At 36.3% G+C, this 20,343-nt stretch overlaps 1 protein-coding gene across 1 annotated transcript; it reads left to right on the forward strand.

Moving 5' to 3' along the window:
• Window positions 1-5,307: 5,307 nt before the first annotated feature.
• Window positions 5,308-19,088, forward strand: il18rap (interleukin 18 receptor accessory protein). The gene is made up of 11 exons (XM_002934503.4): window positions 5,308-5,522; window positions 8,133-8,278; window positions 8,926-9,187; window positions 9,285-9,453; window positions 11,226-11,400; window positions 12,317-12,385; window positions 14,044-14,167; window positions 15,456-15,616; window positions 16,775-16,918; window positions 18,273-18,452; window positions 18,713-19,088. The coding sequence occupies exons 2-11, from the start codon at window positions 8,206-8,208 to the stop codon at window positions 19,048-19,050; spliced, it is 1,695 nt and encodes a 564-aa protein (XP_002934549.3). The 5' UTR covers window positions 5,308-5,522; window positions 8,133-8,205; the 3' UTR covers window positions 19,051-19,088.
• The last annotated feature ends 1,255 nt before the right edge of the window (window positions 19,089-20,343 follow it).

Below are 20,343 nucleotides of genomic sequence, written 5' to 3' on the forward strand. Positions count from 1 at the left end.
CGAGTCTTTAAGATCGATTCAGCAGCTTATCTGCCTGTGTATGGGCAACCTCTACTGGCCGACCTGACCGACATCTGGCCTGAAACTGGGCAGATCTTGATTGGGCTGGTTTGATTTTCCGTCAGATCTGGGACTGCATCAGCTCGTTTATGTGGTCCTCTGTCCAACGGCATCTATGCCCACCATTTAAATTGCATGTTTGGCCCTAGATTATCTGTAAGAAAATGCAGAATGAGTAGTTTAATGTGTTAAAAAAACTACAGTAAATAAAATATTATACTGCATTTTACTAGGGCAGACATTTAGAAAAGAGCTTAAAATATTATTTTGTAAATGGAACCCTGACGCATCCTGTACCCATCCTATTTACACAAAAGCTTGCACTGTTTCAACAGTTCCTTTATGAAAGTTCGTGGAAGTGAAGCTGAGCAAACTGAATGACCCCATTAACAAATGTGCCCAGGAAGTGACAGAGTGGTAAGCTGTTTGATGAGGTTTGTTATCTTGTCACATATGGGCTGTGTAGGTGGGATCACATTGCTATACAGATATTGCAAGAAGATAAGCATTTATTATTTTCAGTTATTTTAAACATCTTATCTTTGCAATGGCATGATTAGAATAGACCTCCTCATAAATTTGTCGCCACAAATGTGCATGCGCGCACGTGGGGGGGCTGTGAGTGGGGGTGGCTCCCCACTTTGCGCCCTGGGTGACAAATCCAGCGCTGGTTGCTGAACTTGGTAAAAGTGCCCATTAAGTTTTTTAAATGTCCCCGGAACCAAAAAGGAGGACTAACTCTCTTGTCAGCTGCAGTAAGAATGATCAGATGCAGAAAAAAAGATTATTGTTACAGTTCAACAACAACATTAATAAGCTATTTCTACACAACAGGGATTGAAATTTGAACAAGACAATTTGCCAGAAAAAGACAATACGCCCTTTAGTAAATGTGCCCTCTAGTATCTTTTTAATTGTCTTTTCACATACAGTTGTTGGAGTACTCCCCTTTATGCATATCTATTACCATGTATTATGCAACTAGGATATTACATTAATATATTCAATCATTGTTCTCCATACATTTTTTCACGTTATGTTTAATGTTTCAATGCTAACCTTTAGCACATACACTTTTGTGGGTTTTTTTTTTTAGTTCTGCTCAAAGTGCCTGTCAGTAAGCCTATTTTCCCTATAATGTTAAAAAGGGATCTCTTGGATTTATTTGTGGTGTTATGCCATTGTTTGTCATTTCCCCAACATGCAATACAGGATATGCAGGATATCCTTGTCCCTTTATATACAATAATAATATATAATTGTGTTTTACTTTCCTGCTGAAAAGATAATTGAATTTTTCATGACTCAGGGCTACTCTTTACTTGATAAAGGAAAAGTTGATGTACTGTGTACTTGATAAATAAAAACAGAACAATTCAATTCTACATTATAATTTCCTTTAAAATTCCCCTTGACATTAGTAGAATTATGTTGGATGGAGTTTGGGCCAGAATATCTGACAGCACTATCTGTTCTCCTCTGTTTAAACTTTACTTGAACAAAACAACCAATGAATTAGTGAACTACTTCACTCTTAAGCTCTTATGGTGAAGGGCAGACAAAGCGTATGTCTGCTTCTCTCAGCCCAATAGCCCGGAAGAGCGAGCCTGGGACAGGTGGGGCGAAAAGGGGACCATGATTGCAACCTCCCCATGTCATGTGCTTTTCTGCCTGGCTGAGAGAAATAGATCCACTTCCGTACGCCGCTCTGTGTGCGTGCACTAAAATCTATGGCAACAGCCCGAGCTGTGTGGAGGAGCGGTCGGCCTGGAAAACGGTTGCTTTTGCGTTTTTCAAAATTTGTGCGACAAAAAAAAACCACAGCGGGCAATCATTTTTTTACATGCACAACAATTTTTTTGCCCCCTGTTTTGAGAAATAATCTGCCAATAGTGAAACATGCAAATTTGCAGCAAATCCATGCCTGCTGAATTATTTTGCCCATCACTAATAACAATAAAAAACTGTTCATGTATTGTGTATCTGACAATATCTTTGTACGGCCACCTTAAGGGAAACATTAAGGCTCATGGCACACATGGAGGTTAGTCGCCCGTGGTTAATCTCGGCTACCACAGCGACTGATCTCCCTGAAATGCCTTTCCACTGACAATATAGTGAATCACCTGTGAAAGGCATATGAGTCACTTCATTTTTAAAAGTTGCCTGCAGGAGGAAACCTTGAAAAATGAAGTGATGAGTAGGACATCAGCCTTAGTGAGCTATCGTAGCAGCCTTAATATTTGCAGTTGTTTATATCTGTTGTATATATTTATGTAGCTCAGTTAATGTTTTCTGAAAATAGGCACAATTGTGCATCATTTCTAACCTTATGTCACTCATGGTTGGCTTCAATATTTGCAGCTCCACAGAGGATGGTTTCTTTGCTGTATTTTAATTTCTAGTCCTCTTGTCACTTGAAGCTTTTTGCATTCCCTACATTATCCTGTGTATGTGTATCTGGGAGGAAGCAGTCTCTCTAGGGATTCACATCTTACACAGACACATATCTGGTCAAATCAACATTTGTTGAGGCAAAAGGAACTGAAATTGAGTTATAAACACATACATCTCTCTATTATATAGATACAGGGCAGACCTGAACCTATAGTGATGTATGGAAATGATATCACCATGCTATAGGAATGCTTTTGATTAGCAGGTACTGTATTTGGCCTCTTGTTTGAATAAAAACAAGAATGGAAGGTGCACATGACTGAATTGTCAAGCAAGTAGACTGTACTAACCCCCCAAAGACAATAAGGACAACCAGGTTGGGATAAAACAGGCCACATTTTTATTAACAAAATTGCTGTTAAACATTTTACATTTACTTTATTAGAATAACAATATTAGAATAGCAATCAACATTATATCCATTATATCACAGTCATTTAATAAGTCTGAGCCCCAATACAGAAAAATTGCAAGAGCAATATTTTCATTCTGCTAAAAAATGAAGCTTGAGCAAAATTTCAGAACCCCAATGACCCCAAACATGAGGCCAAAGTAGCACTGCAGTGGCTCAAGAACACTAAGATGAGTATCCTACAATGTCCCAGTCACAGCCTGGATCACAATGCAACTGAGAAGCTGTGGAATTATTTCAAAATTTTGTTGTACAAGTGTTATTCAATTAAGTTGAACAGTCTGTAAAAAAGTGGGACTCCAACCTGAAATCAATCAAGTGGTAACCAAAACTCATATACATTTTTGTGAATGGTATGAAAATAAATATGAATTGTGGTAACAAATCACTTGGTAATAAATCACAATTCTTATGACGCGGGTGACAATTCTTTTTGACGCGGGCGACAATTTTCGGACGTGCGGTGAATTTTTTCTTCCACCTCGCACAAAAATCTGCCAATGGCGAAATGCAGAAATTTGTTGCGAATCCATATCTGGCGAAACATTTTGCCCATCACTAATCACTTTATGATTTAATTTTTTGTATCTATATAAGGACTATGATGATGTAATAAAAGGCACTATATTTGCCCAGGTGCAGTAACCTATAGCAACCAATGTTTAAAAGCAAACCTCTTATTGGTTGCTATAGGTTACTGCAACTGGACAAACTTAGTGCCTTTTATTAGATATGGGGGTATGTATTCACTTGTGTGTTATGCATGATAAAGGTTCCCAGGTACGACCAAAACATTGGAATCACAGTGACATGGTAAAATAAAGTATTTTATTATTCGTGAATATTGTAGTTCTGGTGCACTTATCTATTAATGATATATATATACAGTATATATGCGTAGATATGCTAATTTGTAACACTGTGTGTATTTGTGTCTTTGTGTGTGTTCCACTTTCCTGTGTATAACTATCCGTGTGCCTGAGTGTTTGTGTTTGTGAGGGCCTGCATGTGTTTATTTTTGTTGCGTATACATATATGTGCATAAATAACGCAAGCAGCATTGCGCGTAAAGTAACGCAAGTATGCTTTTAGTGAATTGTGCATTAAGACACGAAAAATTAAACACGATACAATTTTTACCGCATGCTATAAATAGCGCTCTTTTTAACGCACTTTAGTGAATCGGCCCTTATATATGAAAAACACATTTCCACATGATATAAATATCATACATTCAACTATATATTATTTCAACTTACATAGCTCTTGCTACAACTTATGATATTGTAGTCTCCCACAATAGAGCTTCTCAAGCAGAATCCTGCATTGAAATCCATTTTTTCTGTTTTTTTTTATATTTAAAAAATATTTCACATGGGGCTATCCATATTCTTCATTTCCCAGGGTGCCACAGCCATGTTACCTGTGCTCTGATAAACTTCAGTCACACTTTACTGCTGAGCTGCAAGTTGCAGACGATCAACAGAACAATGGGAAGGGAGCAAGATGGCAGCTCCCAGTAGGTATCAGAATAGATATCACAATAGTAAGAATTCCAAATCCGGCTTGCGACTCCTCCAGTTACATGGGAGTAGGAGAAACAATAGGTTATCTGAAAGCAGTTCTAATGTGTAGCGCTGGCTCCTTCTGAAAGCTCAGACTCAGGCACAATGCACTGAGATGGCTGCCTACACACCAATATTACAGCTAAAAAATAAATACATTTGTTGGTTCAAGAATAACATTTTAAATGGCAGAGCGAATGGTGTAATTTGGAAATAAAAAGTATAGCATAAAAATCATGATAGAATCCCTTTAAAGGAGAAGGAAAGGCAAAGTCACTTGGGGGTGCCAAGATGTAAGGCATCCCCAAGTGAATTGAATCGCTTACCTTTTACCCTGGGCTTGTGCCCCTGTACGGAGAGAACAGCACCAGCCCGGGGTAGCAGCGCTTCCTCCTTCCGGAATTCAGGTGCGCGCGCATGCGCAGTAGAGTGAAAAGCGGAACTTTAACAGAGAAGTCAGCTTTTCGCTCTACTGCGCATACGCCTATGTGTAAGTCTTAGCGAAACGCAGGCGGAAGGAGGAAGCACTCGCTACAGGTACCCCGGGCTGGTGCTGCTCTCTCCTAACAGGGGCACCAGCCCGGGGTACAAGGTAAGAGATTAAAGTCACTTGGGGGTGCTTAACATTTTAGCGCCCCCAAGTGACTTAGCCTTTCCTTCTCCTTTAAGCTTTAACCTGAGAAAAAATGAATGTTTCCTGACAGGAAATAGAGAATGTGATTACTAAATGAAAATGGCAAAGGAAACGAGCAAGCAGTCATATCTATAATGTTACAGGAAATAAGATGTGCACTAACTGTCTTACCCTTTGGCTTACTGCTGGCTATGCATTTAAACTAGAGATCACAGTCTCACTGTCTGTTCCCAGCATAGTATCATGATACAAAGATGTTCTCCTTATGTGGACATTTAGAAATGTAATTGTCTCAGATGTGGGGAATCTTTAATCCTATGTGGGCATCAAAAACATTGGAGAAATGCACACTATGAAAAACGTAATTCATTTAGGATTGTCAATGGAAAATAAGGTAGGATAACCTAAGATTTATATATTTTTATGCACAGCAGTTTACAGGTTTTATTTGATTTTACAGTATAGACGAGTGGGTTGCTTGAGAAGTACATTGGACAAAGGGAGTCAGTAGCAATATTTAGTAATAGGAATGGCAAAAAAAGAGGATGTGTGGAAGAGAGGTAGAATGATCAAAAGGATAGTCTTTGCAAGTTAGAAAAATGAATCGGCGCACATATAAACAAAAGGGGAAAAACAAGATTAGAGTGTGATCTAGAGAGAAGGGAAGAAGGCCTGACAGAGAGAGAAAGAACATTATTATTATTATTATTATTATTATTATTATTATCATCTTTTATTTATATAATGTCTACATACTGCCCCAGTAGAATTTATGATCTATGGTCACCATCACAGAAACACACACAAACAAAATGGTCTGTTTGATCAAGTATCAACATACAAATAAAAAAAGGTTATTGGATGAAGAAAGACACAGGATATACACAGACCCAGGAAATATACAATATTACAAGCTAGTAGACATATATGGAAAAATACAGTATGTTTATGCTAAAATACACTTTCACTACAGCAGCAAAATCCTACAAACACACACACATATATAAAAATGGCATAGTACCACACTCAATGGGTAACCTTTTAAAAAATCAAATTGTATTTAATTTTTTAAATAAATTTCGATTTTTCACAAGTATTTCTATTGAATGCAGTACTATGTTGTTCTATTTTCCAGCATTTTCCAGACATACATCACCCAACAGGTACAAGCATTGTGCATAGACCCTATACACCTATTGTTTTGCATAGCATTATTGTAGGTATGCTATAAATTACAAACAAGAAGTTCTCAGAAAACTAAGCAGAAAACCCTGTTTCCTGTGGAAAATCATTGGTTAGCAGTGTGAAATTCTAGAACAAGAAAAAGGTAACATTGTGGAGGCTGAGTTTACAAGAAACAACCCATTTTTGTAAGATGTAAGTTTATATGTGCTTCTGCTTTTAACCACTCTGTGGCCAAGGTGCTTATTTGGGAAAGCCTAATACCATTATGAACCACTGCGGTTTTCTGTGTTTACTTGTGACAATCATTTTTCATAAGAAGAACTGCAAAGCTGTTACATGAGGCAGTTAACATGTCGTTATATCATGTTACAAACAAACAAAAACAATTAAAACTGATTTTCTGCGCAGGCACTTATCAGTATAATTAAGCCCAGTAAGATATGAAAGGTAATAAAAATTGCACCCCCTTAATTATTTAAAGACACTCCCTGTAATTTGGAGCTTTTAGGATAATGGAATTCCGGATAACTGATCACATACCTGTATGTTATTTGGGGTATATAGCAAAGAAGTATTTGCTTATCCTTTTCTGTTCCTCGGTTCTGACATTGCAACAATGGACTGTAACTGAAATCAGTTTTCCCCCTGGTCTTTTAATCAGTTAGCTTCTTCTATATTGTTTCAAATAGGTTTTTCAAATAACTTTTAAACAACTGAACATTTGTAATTTATGCATACTTGTAAACTTGTAAACTTAGAATTACATTTTCCTGCATTTTTCAAAACAGTTTTTGGGTGGAGATCCTCTTTAAAAATATAAAGTAGCTTTCCTTCAAAGGAGAAAGAAAGTCATTTCGGCATTTTACTGCCAATAGATTCGCCACATTAGTGCCACCTCGAATGCTACATTTATTCTGCAGAAAGCTTTATCATACCTGAGTAAACAGCCCTAGAAGATCTCTCTGTTTGTTTAAGATAGCAGCTGCCATTTTAGCTTGGTCTTCATAGCTTCCTGCTACAGCTCTAGCCTTTATAGCTCAGATTACACATTCCTAAGGGAGGGGGGAGGGAGTTCTTAGCATTCATGTGGGAGGGGGGAGCAGGAGAGGGGAAAGAGGAGAGAGCTGCACTGACTGTGGCCCCAGGAATGAAGGATTTCTGAGATACCCATGCCGCTCTGTCAATCCCTGCACTGGCTTCCACTACCATTCAGGATAAAATTCAAACTAATGACTCTCACATACAAAGCAGTCCATAACTCTGCCCCATCCTACATCTCTGAACTTATCTCTAGATACCAACCAACCCACTAGTTACACTCCTCTACTGATCTACTTCTGAACTCTCCAATTAACTCCTCACACACTCACATTCAAGACTTTGCAAGGGCTGCACCCCTTCTCTTCCTTCAAATGACCTCTAAAAACACATTTATTTAGAGAAGCTTACCCTCATTCAGTTTAACATAACCTCAGTGTTCTGCTAAAAGCAATACCCTGTGCCACACCTCTCACATTGCTTAATTCTGATCTTGCCCATTCCTACACCTTGTGTCTCAACCCTTTCTCCTTGTAGATGATAAGCTCTTTAGGGTAGGGCCCTCTTCACCTCTTGTATTGATACTAACAATAATAATAATGAATTACTGTTTTATGGGGGGCCAAATACAACTCATTCCCTAGGATACACTTTGTAGATCACTAATAGACACGCTTATACAGATAACACATTAGACAACTGGTTTTATGAAGAAGGAAGTTTGCAAATATTAGTGGTACATAAATGCTAGTTTCATCATTTTCTCTTACAACACTTACAGCAAGGAGGACTTACTACATAGGCTAATGGTTTCCTTCTATGTCTGAAACGCGGCCAAAGAAAAACAAGTTACTATGCCTTGGATTTGCTGGGTTATTTTGTTCTACACTGTCAAATATACTCCAGCTACTGAAGCCATTCCATATGGTAAGATACAATATACTGCTAATATTTCTAATTACAATACAGAACTACAAAATACTGCTAGTATATTACAATTGTGTATGTTTTCCATACAGAATGCTTATTATATACAATCATATATTAAGAGATGGTTAACATGGTGAATCTTATTTCAGAATAACTTACTGTATATACCAAATCCCTTGCTGCAAGTGCTAGAGCACTACTCCACCCCTTAGTGCTCAGAGGACTTGCAGCAAGGGAGTTTAGTACAGCCCAATAAATATAGGGACCTCTATGTCCTTGCCCACTGGTGCTCCCTAACATGCACATCTACATAACATGTAATTTAGAAGGTGTGATGGGGACTTCTATGTGCTGCCTGCAGCCACTCTTCATGAAAACAGCACTGATAAACACAGGCAGTGCCTTATTCATTAGGTAGATGCAAGACCTGGGCAGGAAACAGTGGAAAAACATGACGGTTTGTGACTTTGTGTATTTTGCACTTTGAACACTGACCCTGACCCATGAGCTGACCCTTAAAGTGCATACCTAATCCCTTCTTTTATTATCTGCAAGAAAAATCCTCAATATTATCCTCAGTGTACAAATGTTTCATATACTCATATACTTATTTAAATTCAGATATGTTTCTCATATGATTGCAGACTTTCTTAATTGCTTAATGAAGGTGCAAACATATAGATACCAGATTTTTGAGAAGGAAAAAGTTTTTATTCCATGCGCTCGGCCTGACCAAGAACAGCGTAGCACTCCGGTGTGTGAAAACTGCATTCAGTGGTACTTAGAGAAAGGTTTTGGAGACTTAGATGAGATTGGAATGAGCAACTATGAAAATATTACCAAAAAGGGAAATACTCTTTTGTTTTCTTCAGCTGAAATCCAGAATTCAGGAATGTACATTTGCAAGTAAGTAAATATTGACTCTTCACTAAAATGTGACATTTGAATTAAAAAACATTTAGAGAGATATTCATGTTAATATGTTTTATTCTTGTTATTATAGGGTGGAAAATGTCTGTTTAAGGATCATCCTTGATGTCAGAACAAAGGATATTTGTTTGCCATATGAACCAAGCAGTAAATATATTATATTAAATCTAAAAAATAATATCTCATGTCCTTCACAGCACTGTCACCATGGGCTGAACAAATCAAAAGTTAAATGGTACAAGGTGAGCTATTTCCTGATATCCTGAACCAACCTATAAATGTTTTCACTGTATGTTTTGTATGTGCTCAACTGTATTTAAGAGGCCTCAGGGCTTATTGACAAATACAAAAGGATTTAAATGAATCGAAAATTGAGTGTGCAATTATTTTATTTGTTGCTATGTAATCAGTATGATGGACTTTACTATAAAAAGAAGCAGTTTTGCCTCCCCTTATCCTGTGCATATGGAAAGAGAATATTCTTCAAGGGCTCTGTCTGGGGACACTGAGCTCCTCCACACAGTAGGAACTCCATCCCACTGCACACAGGATAGGCTGGACTCAAATAAACAGAACTAGACATAACCAAAGACAATCACATATATGGAAAATACACTTTTGTGTGTGTGTCAGAAACAATGCACATACCTAGCACTCAGCACCCTACCTGGGTTGTGTTAGATGCTTACTTAACTTGGGCACAAAGTGTCAACAAGTAGTTGGTAACCAGTTGCTGCAAAACAATATGGCTTTGATGGACAAATTTGGATGCAAAGATATCACTGTCAGATATGTTCTGCACAGAGTAGTTCTGTGTTTTTGATATATTTGGCCACCAACATGCTGGGCTAAATAAGGCTGATCCTCTAATCTGATCTCTCCTACCGAGACACATTCTCATTCGAAGGGATTTTCAAACCTGGCTGATTTTTAGCCAGATATCAGTCAGTTGAACCCATCAGTAGGCCCTATACATCCGCACCTAAAAATTGTGCAGAAATCTTATGATCCCACAAAACTGCAAATAATACATAAACAACTCTAAGGTGCACATTTATCAAAATACGACTGAGTCTGAATACAAAAAATTTGTATTTTTTCCAAGTTTTCAAACTGTGCGTAATTTTTGCAACTTTTCTGTTATTTTCGCAACTTTTTCATACTTTGCCACAATTTGCGTAACAATTTGTGCGACAAAATCGTATTTGTCGCAACAAGTACGAAAGTTTCGGATTCATTCAAGCTTCAGTATCGTGACTTTCCTTGGGCCAGGTTGGAGCTGCAGAGTGCCATTGAGTCCTATGTGAGGCTTCCAAAATCATGCATTGAAGGATCAAAATCAGAAAGGTTTTCCCACCATTAACGATCATTTGGATACGAAAATTTTGTGACTTTTTTTAGTGATTTTTTCGTAAGCATTTTCGTGACATTTCCAATCATCAGAAATTATCGTATTTAATCCGAATTTTTCCATTTCGTATTTCTAATTCGTACTTTGATGAATGTACCCCTTAGAGGGGCATTTGCTAACACTCGCATTTTATTTTTTTCATGATTTGTGTTTTTTTGAGCAAAAACTCAATTATTTTGTTATTATTCACCATTTATTATGCTTGCAAACTGCAACAAATCTGAAAGGAAAATATTGCATCTAAAAGCTGTCAAGGTCATGTAGAAGTCAATGGCAGCTGTCCTGTCTCCAACTGGAAAATCTTCTTTTGCTTCGCTGTATTAGAGGTTTTTATCGGACGTTGAATCTTGTTTTGTGGAAATGAGCTTAGTCATGGTTTCAAAAACTCTAAAATCACAAAAATGAAATTGTTGGGCCTCCCCAATGTGAAATATGGGAAAATGGGATATGCAGTAATCTCTTTACCATTGAATGGCTCATGAAATGAACTCTAATGTGTGTAACTGGGAACATTTTCTGTTATATAGTGTGCAATGTGTTGGTGCTATATCAATAAAGTATAGACATAAAATAGACCTAACTTTTGATAATGTTTTTATTAAGGATGGAAAAGAAATAATTGAGCGAATAACAAGAAGAAGTTTAAAATTAACTGGTGATGCCATTGTCTTTACACAAACCTATGAGCCAGACGGAGGCCTCTATACCTGTGATTATTCTCTGTACATTAATGAAAGTCAGTGGACAGTAAGAGCAACTATTGATGTTGAAGTTGGTGGTAAGTAAGATGCAACGTACAATTATGCACAAGATTTAGCTACACAGACATTTGCCTTTTTAACTTTGTATATATATCTAGTCATATAAAAATATGATGGATACATTTTCAATACACAGATGGGTGATCTATTATCTGGAAACCTATTATAGATATTGGATCCATCATCCAGAAACCCATTTTCCAGAAAGCTTTAAATTATAGGAAGGTCATTTCCCATAGACTCCATTTTAAAAATGATTTCCTTTGACTTGATCCCAACTAAGCTTGTTTATTTAGAGGAGTAGTTCACCTTTAAGCTAACTTTCAGTATGCTACAGGGATGCCAATGCAATTAATGTAGCATCTTCTGCTAGAAATGAATCTTTAGGAATCATTTCTAGTAAAGGGTTATACCACATACTTGCACCCAAAACCAGTCCTTGTACTTGTGCATTTTGATGCCAGTTACCAGTGTGCCCAGTGAATATTTTCAGAAGAATCGTGAGCAAGTGCGGCACTTAACAACTCAGTTGGTAGTGGCTTCAGGGTGCCCACTGTGCCCTGATAGCTTCCCCTATCTTCCACACAACACCCAAACTCTACATACGTCTTTGTCCTATAGCAGAGCAGGTTGCTTGTGGTTTTTTAAGTGATCCTGCCCTCCATCTTTTCGTGGCGACACTCCAAAGTAGAGTTTTATTAAAAGAAATAATCAAAAGAAAATGTAATTATTTGCTTCAATGACTATATGGGAGATGGCCTTCCCATAATTGTAAAGCTTTCTGGATATCAGATTTCTGTGCTCCCATACCTATATTAATCTATGCTGTATGTTTGTGTACAAGAGAGAGAAGATAAAAGAAACTAGTACTGAGCTATTGCTATCACACAAAATTTACACAGATATCATTATTTATTTCCCCCCTTTTTTAAGCAAAAGAGACAGAGAAAAAGCCTGAAATACTGCATCCTAAAGACGGTGAACATATTGAAGCTGAGCTTGGTAAGGATATACTTTTCTTCTCATTAAGTTATCTTTAGGTGATTTTTTTAAGCTATTGTATCTTTATCTTTTTGCTTCACTTTTTAAAAAGTATAAACTAGTAAGCCTATACAGCAAATATTTGTCTTTTTACTCTTGCGATCATTGTAATTTTAGTTCAGAAGAAACATAAAGCAATTAATATTTGTGTGATATTCTAAGCTAAATAAAAAGGTTGTATAGTTAAATAATAGTGTTTCACACACCAGAGTACATACTGCACAAAACTTGGGGCAAATGTACCATGTCTGTCCGCAGCCAAACCTGACACTTTCTTACATAACATTTTGATTGAGATGGATAACAGTCTATCAAGTTCCAGGGTGAATATTTTAGATTCAGTAGAAGCAGCTTATAAGCTTTATGGGACAGGGACTTCCATTTCCCTGTGTCTCAGAACATGTAGCACATAATCTTTATTACTATACATGTATTTTGTATCTACTGCAACAGGGTTGGATTGAGCCACAGCGGCCCAGACCCGAGCCTTGCCGGCGCTCCCCTGGCTGACCGTTCCTCCCCTGATGCATTAAAGTTATGTGTCCTGCACCCCCCAGTCCGACCCTGTATTGCAACCCCTGCTAAAGTATAAAACTTTATGTCGCATATATCAAGAGGTTTAAGAGTCATTTCTAGCCATTCTTGAAATTACATCTCCCAAGCAGACCATGCTTCTAGAAAATGAGGTGTCTTGTTTTGCAAAGTGACAATGCGCGATTCAACAGCTTTATTAATTCATTTGATTCAATTGCCTCTTTATTTTTTCTATTGTAGGTGAAAGCTTAGATTTCCAGTTTGCCACTTTAGCTACAGGGGGGCTGTAAAGATTTGATTTATCAATGATTGGGAGTATTTGTGGGTGTTAGGAATTGGTTTCCCCAACAGAAAAATGTAGATATCTTTTTGTATTGGTTTGCGGAGCAGTCTGCTTATAAGAGTTGCAACCTTATCCCATAGGGGTTGAATTGTAGGGAGGACCAAAATATATGAGGCAAAGTGCATTCATCACAACATCCTCTCCAGCATAACAGGGAGCAGATGGGAAAAAGTGTGTGCAGCATAATGTTAGCAGTACATGAATATTTTGTACAGATGTTCTTTCTGTTTGGTGCAATAGACTGTATTTTATCATATAGCGTTCCAGTCTTTATCAGTTTAGGGTTAAGGCCATATATGGGTGTGTAGGGAATACATCTGAACTTAACGGCACTGCCTGATCTACTTGGTGTTTATTAATCAATCTTGAGAAAAATAGGGATAACCATTTTTTGAGAAAAAGTTTTAAATCCAAATTTAACAGGGCTATGGACCTATAATTGGACAAACTGCAAGGTCGTTTCGCTCTTAAGAAATAAGAGATTATTACATTATATATTATATAATATAGCACACTGCCACCACCTTGTGGCCAAATCATAGAAATACATTGGTCATACTTTGACTCAGAAAAAGTACTCCTTTCTAGAATAAGGACCCCCTTAGGTGTCTAAGGTACTAGGGAACTTCCAGAGAAAAAGGAACTCAATTTACCATTTTACACCTGCAACTAATTTTAATTCACTATTAAATGGCAACGTTGATCTTATGGATTTTTTTAACATTCTTTTCTGTTTCTGTAGGAAAACCTCTGAAACTACACTGCAGAGTTGTTTTTGGCTTTGAAAGATATTTAAACCCTGTCATAAATTGGATAAAGCTGCATCCTGGTTCTAGAGAAGAGAAACTCGACCACACACATCTTGAGTAAGAGCCAGATTAAAGAGCAGACTGCTTGACAGGGTTAGCCTGAGTTACTCTTGAGTTACTCCATCATCTGACATGAAATAACAGTTGCTCAAGCTCTCGCTTGCTTTCCTCTGTAACAGTCTGTTTATCTCCACAGCAGTACATTGTTCAGAGTACATTACATACGTGAGAAGAATAATTAACACTAATAGTTTATCAGAAATGCAGTTGCTGAGCTACATCCTGTATCTGGGTGGGTGAAATAAACTGTAGTGATGAGCGTAATATTTTTGCAGGCATGGTATCACGGCGAATTTCTGCATTTCCCCACTGGTGGATTTTTTCGTGAAAGGGGCCCAAAAATTTGCAGTGGAAAAAAAAGTCACGGTCGAGTCAAATTGTGCTCTGTCGCATCAAAATAAGCGTGGCTGCGGCAAAATAGGTGCTGTTGAGTCAAAATGGGCATGTCAAAAAAAATTGTATTACACAAATTTTTCACTGTTTCACAAATTTTTTTGAGGTTTCACAAATTTTCCATCAAAGCGAAACGGGACAGATTCGCTCATCACAAATAAACTGTTGTTGCTATTGTTAATGCTTCCCAACCATTTCCTGTGTAATGATTTGGAAGAGTCGATGACAATGTCACACTTACAACTTTGTCACCCAGCTGTCTATCAATACACACTACAGAGATATGCTTAGCAGACAAATTGTAAACTCCGATTACCCACGTTTTGATGGAAAAACTGTTTTACTTTATATACTAACTAGAACTAGTCTACAATATTAAATTGGCAGCTTAATTGTTTCAAAAGTTAATTCTAATTCTCACATGACAAAAATTGGGAACTGAAACCTATTTCAGCTTTTAATTTAGTAGAAAACTACTGACTGTAGGCTTGGCATAGAAAGTACATATTCTGCAGGAAGTGCTCTATGTTTTATGTATTTATCTTTATTATTAACAGACATTCAGACATTGAACTCCTTCTGTTTTAATTGGTTCTCGAGCCATATCCTATCTACTAAATGCAACCTCTGCTTGTTCCTATCCCAACTGACACCACACCTTTAATAGATACCATGCTGTCTAAATTTGCACTGATTATCCATTTATTTAGTACATTTGTTGTTTTACCTTGTTATTAAATTAGAATATGGTTTATTTTTCCACTAACTGTCACATAAGACATGGTTATCAAAATATAATTTTTAGTGACAATTATAATTAAATACAAAAACAAAGCTAAGAAAGAATGGAAATTCTATAAAAAGCCTAACAAGCAATATCCTTTTTTTTAAGAGTTCCTAAACAACATGTTACAGGGGTAGGAACTACATATATTCTAACAAGCACGCTGCAGAAAGTGTCGGTAGATGACTTTAATTCCACATTCCTTTGCCATGTAAGGAATTCCAAAGGCAACGCTACAAGTGTGATCAAACTGATAAGAAAACAAACAGGTAAAGCAAAACTGTCATTCACAAGCAGATCTGGGTTTTGTTTTTTTTTGTTTTCCATCTTGTGCGCAACAACAGAAAATGAGCCATCACAAGCGACACCTTCCATGTAAATTTGTAATTATAATACACAAAATGTTCTGTAAAGTAGAACCAATCATAACACATTTGCTCTAATGAAAAAAGTCCCAAAATGGATCCTATTGCAATAGTATAAAAGCAAGATCTCCAAGCAGTAAAGCAAAATTTATTGGAGCAGTTTCTTTTAGTGCATACCACAAAAAAAGACTTTACTTTAGGCAGAACAATCATATTGACTTGCTATTGACAGAAAAATATCTGAAATGAGGCTACACTATTATCCATATGTACTTCTCTAAGCCTAGGGGTGCTGCCCAACTTGCAAAGGGTCCCAATAATTAAAGATTTTGTGTTGGATCTAGCGACATTAAACACAGCTGGGATAACACAGTACTGCAAGTTTTTTCATTTTTGACTTGCATGCATTGAGAAGAAACAGTTGATTATAAACTGTATCTTACTGGCTCTCCATGTATGCAAACTACCAGCTTTAATCAATACATTATATAAAAAAGTATTTTTTTCACAAAGCTATGCTGTTATAGACTGGTCATCTTTTGCAGCTCCTATACAAATGATAATTTTATAATCCATACATACCGATATATATATATATATATATATATATGTAGTTTTTCATTCCCTACTTCATCAGCAGTTCAAAACAGTTCAACTCTCTCTGATTCATTTGGACAAAAAAAAGGAAAAAAATATAAGTTAAAAAAACTTATATAATAAATAGTATGATTTATGCAAACTTTTTAAAAAGTATTATTATCTGCCCATATTTATACATAAGACTCTGAAACATTTAGCGGGTAATGTAATAAAAGGCGCTAAGTTTGTCAAGGTGCGGTAACCAATAGCAACCAATCAGCTGGTCACCTGTTTTAAAAACAAACAGCTTAATGGTTGCTATGAGTGACTGCACTTGGGCAAATTTTTATTACATATAGGGGTTAACGCCAATCCAAATATCTTAAGTCTGCTAGAGATCAGGATTAAACATAGAATATATAGATGTCTAACACGTGTCTCTGTTAAGACGCATATATTGACCTTTGTTATTTCTTTCAACAGACATTGTGTTCCTGGTATATATATTATGTGTGTCTGTACTGTTACTACTTATGTTGCTGGTAGGGAGTGGGTTGATATATCTGCATTGGACTGAAATAGTACTGCTATACAGAAACTACTTAGCAAAGGATGAAACCCTTGGGGGTAAGTAATGGGATACTGTATAACGTAGAAAAGTTAATGTTATTAAAGACCTGATATTTACTTTTTTGATAACAGTTTTCCCAAAGTTAACCAAGCATGGTTCTAAAATGGAGCTGCATGAACCAAATACAAAATTCTTACCAGGAATAAAGCAAATAGTGCCAATCACTCTTTGAATGTTTTTAAATGTTGAAAATATTGTATTATACATTTTGCAGATTATTTTTACACCATTGCAAAAGTATTTCGTTTTAAATAATGTTTTTATTGGCACCGATAAATGAAATGCAAAATGGTCATAGAGATATCGGGAGAGAAAAATAATACTGCAGAAAAATGGATTATTGACAGCAGTATAAGTATATTCCATATCAGATACATAATACATCCACAGTTTCTACAGAAGGACCTAATAAACTGAACACATTAGTCATTTAGAGTAAATCTTATATAGAAGGCATCAACTCAGCTATCGAATCTTTTCCACATCTAAGATCTTTTTGGATTGCAAATGTTTTTAAAACAAATTAATAGGTTGTATTAGATTGTATTCTAATTATAGTACTATAGTTATGATAATTATACTAATCGTAATTATTAGCAATTTTTCAATGCTAGTATTTCAATCAAATGAATTGTGATCAAGTAATATAAATGATTTTGACAATTTAGTGGCTGCTGGTAACAGAAATTTGCTTCAATTTTGGTGTAGGTAGGCAATAATTTTGGCACTATGGGCTATCTTGCAAAATGGCTTAAATTGCACCAATGCAATAATACGCACAAACAATATGACATGTTTATCAAGGCTCATATATTTTTCTGTTTGGCAGTATGTTGAACACCTCTTCTATTTAATGGGGTGTTAGAGTTCATGGCTCTCCCTGAAATCTAACACTTTTCTTAATCATTAATCCTGCAAATTGCGAAAAATAACTTGTCAAAGGTGAAGCATACAGATACAGTGTTTCGGTTACCCAACACCAGGGATCCCCAACCTTTTTTTACTTGAGCCACACGCAGATGTAAAAAGTTCTGGTGAGCCACACAAGCATGAAAAAAATTCCTTGAGGATGCAAATAAGTGCTGTGATTGGCTATCTGGTAGCTCTGCTTGGAGTAAACTTGTGTCTTTATGCTGCTAAATCTTTCCTCCAAACCTGGAATCTTGAAATTAGCACTTGCTTGGGGGAGGTGAGCAACATGTTATAGGTTTAAAAAAGAATGCATAGTACAAAACAGCTGCCTGTCCCTTTGTCATTTTGCATCTGAACATTCTCAGGTTTACAGCCAAGACATCAGTTTCGCAGATGCTTAAATTATATCCTTCATATCTGCCGATTCTCTTTATTTAGATGATAAAGATTTTGATGCCTTTGTTTCATACGCAAAGCACAATTCTGACTTTCATGAAGAGACTTTTGAAGATAGTCATGATGAAGAAGTATTTGCAACACAGTTCCTCCCTAGTGTGCTGGAGGATAAATACCATTTCAAACTATGTCTTTTAGAAAGAGATATTCTTCCTGGAGGAGGTGAGATGGTCATTTATAACTATAATAAATAAGCAATTACACTATCTAGTCATATCTTAACATAGTTAGAATGTATTTTAAAAACACAAAGGCCTTAATATTTTTTTGTACGTTTAATGGGAATATGTTTGTAGATTTAATAGGAATATTTGTTAGGGAATAAGCTCTCTAAGGTCCACTTTAAAGGTTAACCATTTGATTTGGTATAGGGTACAATTGTTTTTGCCCTGTACTGAAGTTGATGCTTAATATCCCCTCAGCTTACGTTGAAGATGTTGTGAAGATTATTAAAAGAAGCAGAAGACTCATTGCCATACTATCTCAACGATACATCACAAGTCCAAGTGTATTTGAATTACAAGCAGCCATTACCTGTACTTTGGAAGAGGAACCCATAAAACTAATCCTGATTCAGTTGTCACCTTTCAAAGAGCCAAAATCTTTGCCCCATATTGTCAAGAAAGCTCTAAATGCTCTTCCTACAGTGGAGTGGAAAGGAAACTCAGATTATAGTCCTTCCATAGACACCAAGTTCTGGAACAAGGTTCGATACCAAATGCCAGTGAAGAGGCAGAAGAAAATTGGTTTCTTAATATAATAAAAAATGTAATAAATGTATTATATGTGAAATATACAGTACAGGTATCGGACCCCTTATCCGGAAACCCGTTATCCAGAAAGCTCCGAATTACGGAATGCCTGTCTCTCATAGACTCCATTTTAATCAAATAATTCAGAATATTAAAACTGATTTCCTTTTTCTATGTAGAAATAAAACAGAACCTTGTAACTGATTCCAACTAAGATATAAATAATCCTTATTGGATGCAAAACAATCCTATTGGGTTTAATTAATGTTTTATTGATTTTTTAGTAGACTTAAGGTATTGAGATCCAAATTACGGAAAGACCCCTTATCCGGAATACCCTTGGTCCCGAGCATTCTGGATAATGGGTCCTATACCTGTATATTCTTACATCGATTGTGAAATAGTTTGGTATAGCTTTTAACTTGATTATGCTGATAATATTTGTATACTAAATAAAAGACATACAATGAGTCCTCCTTGGATTTTCTTGAGTTTCCACTTTATTAATAGAGGGAAATAATTACTAAAGGAGATACTGTGTGGAAAACTATCACGTAGTAATTGATCTGGGTGTGTGAAAAAAAAATCAAACAAGTCTTTAAAAAGTACATAACCAGAGTTTTGCATTTTTAGCTGCAGGTCGACCTCATATAGAGATGATGTCCCCCATTGATTTAATAGTTGTACACACACTGAATTCAGTCAGTATTCATATAATATACCTTAGGGTGATGGCACAAGGGGAGATTTGTTGCCTGCAGTTAAATATGTGCTGAAAATGCTTTCTCACCTGTAGTAATGTAACTCATCAGTGTAAAACATATGTTTCGCTTCGGCTTTCTGAAGTCCACTAAGTTGCCTTAAAAGGAAAGAATTTTGATTATTGTAATGTATGTAAGATGTCCCTAACGCAACAGGTAGTACAGGTATGGGACCTGTTATCCAAAATGCTTGGGATCTGTGGTTTTCCAGATAAGGGGTCTTTCCATAATTTGGATCTTCATATTTTAGTCTATAAATCATTTTAACATTAAATAAACTCAATAGGCTTTTTTTGCTTCCAATAAGAATTAATCATATCTTAGTTGGGATCAAGTACAAGGTACTGTAAGTTTAACTCATTCTGAATTTGACATTAAAGGAACAGTAACATCAAAAAATTAAAGTGTTTTAAAGTAATTAAAATATAATGTGCTGTTGCTCTGCAAAAAAACTGGTGTTTTTGCTACAGAGCTACTATATAAATAAAAAAAAACTGGTGTTTTGCTACAAAGCTACTATATAAATAAGCTGCTGTGTAG

This window comes from Xenopus tropicalis, chromosome 2 (assembly GCF_000004195.4).
Source record: "Xenopus tropicalis strain Nigerian chromosome 2, UCB_Xtro_10.0, whole genome shotgun sequence".
Classification (NCBI taxonomy): domain Eukaryota; kingdom Metazoa; phylum Chordata; class Amphibia; order Anura; family Pipidae; genus Xenopus; species Xenopus tropicalis.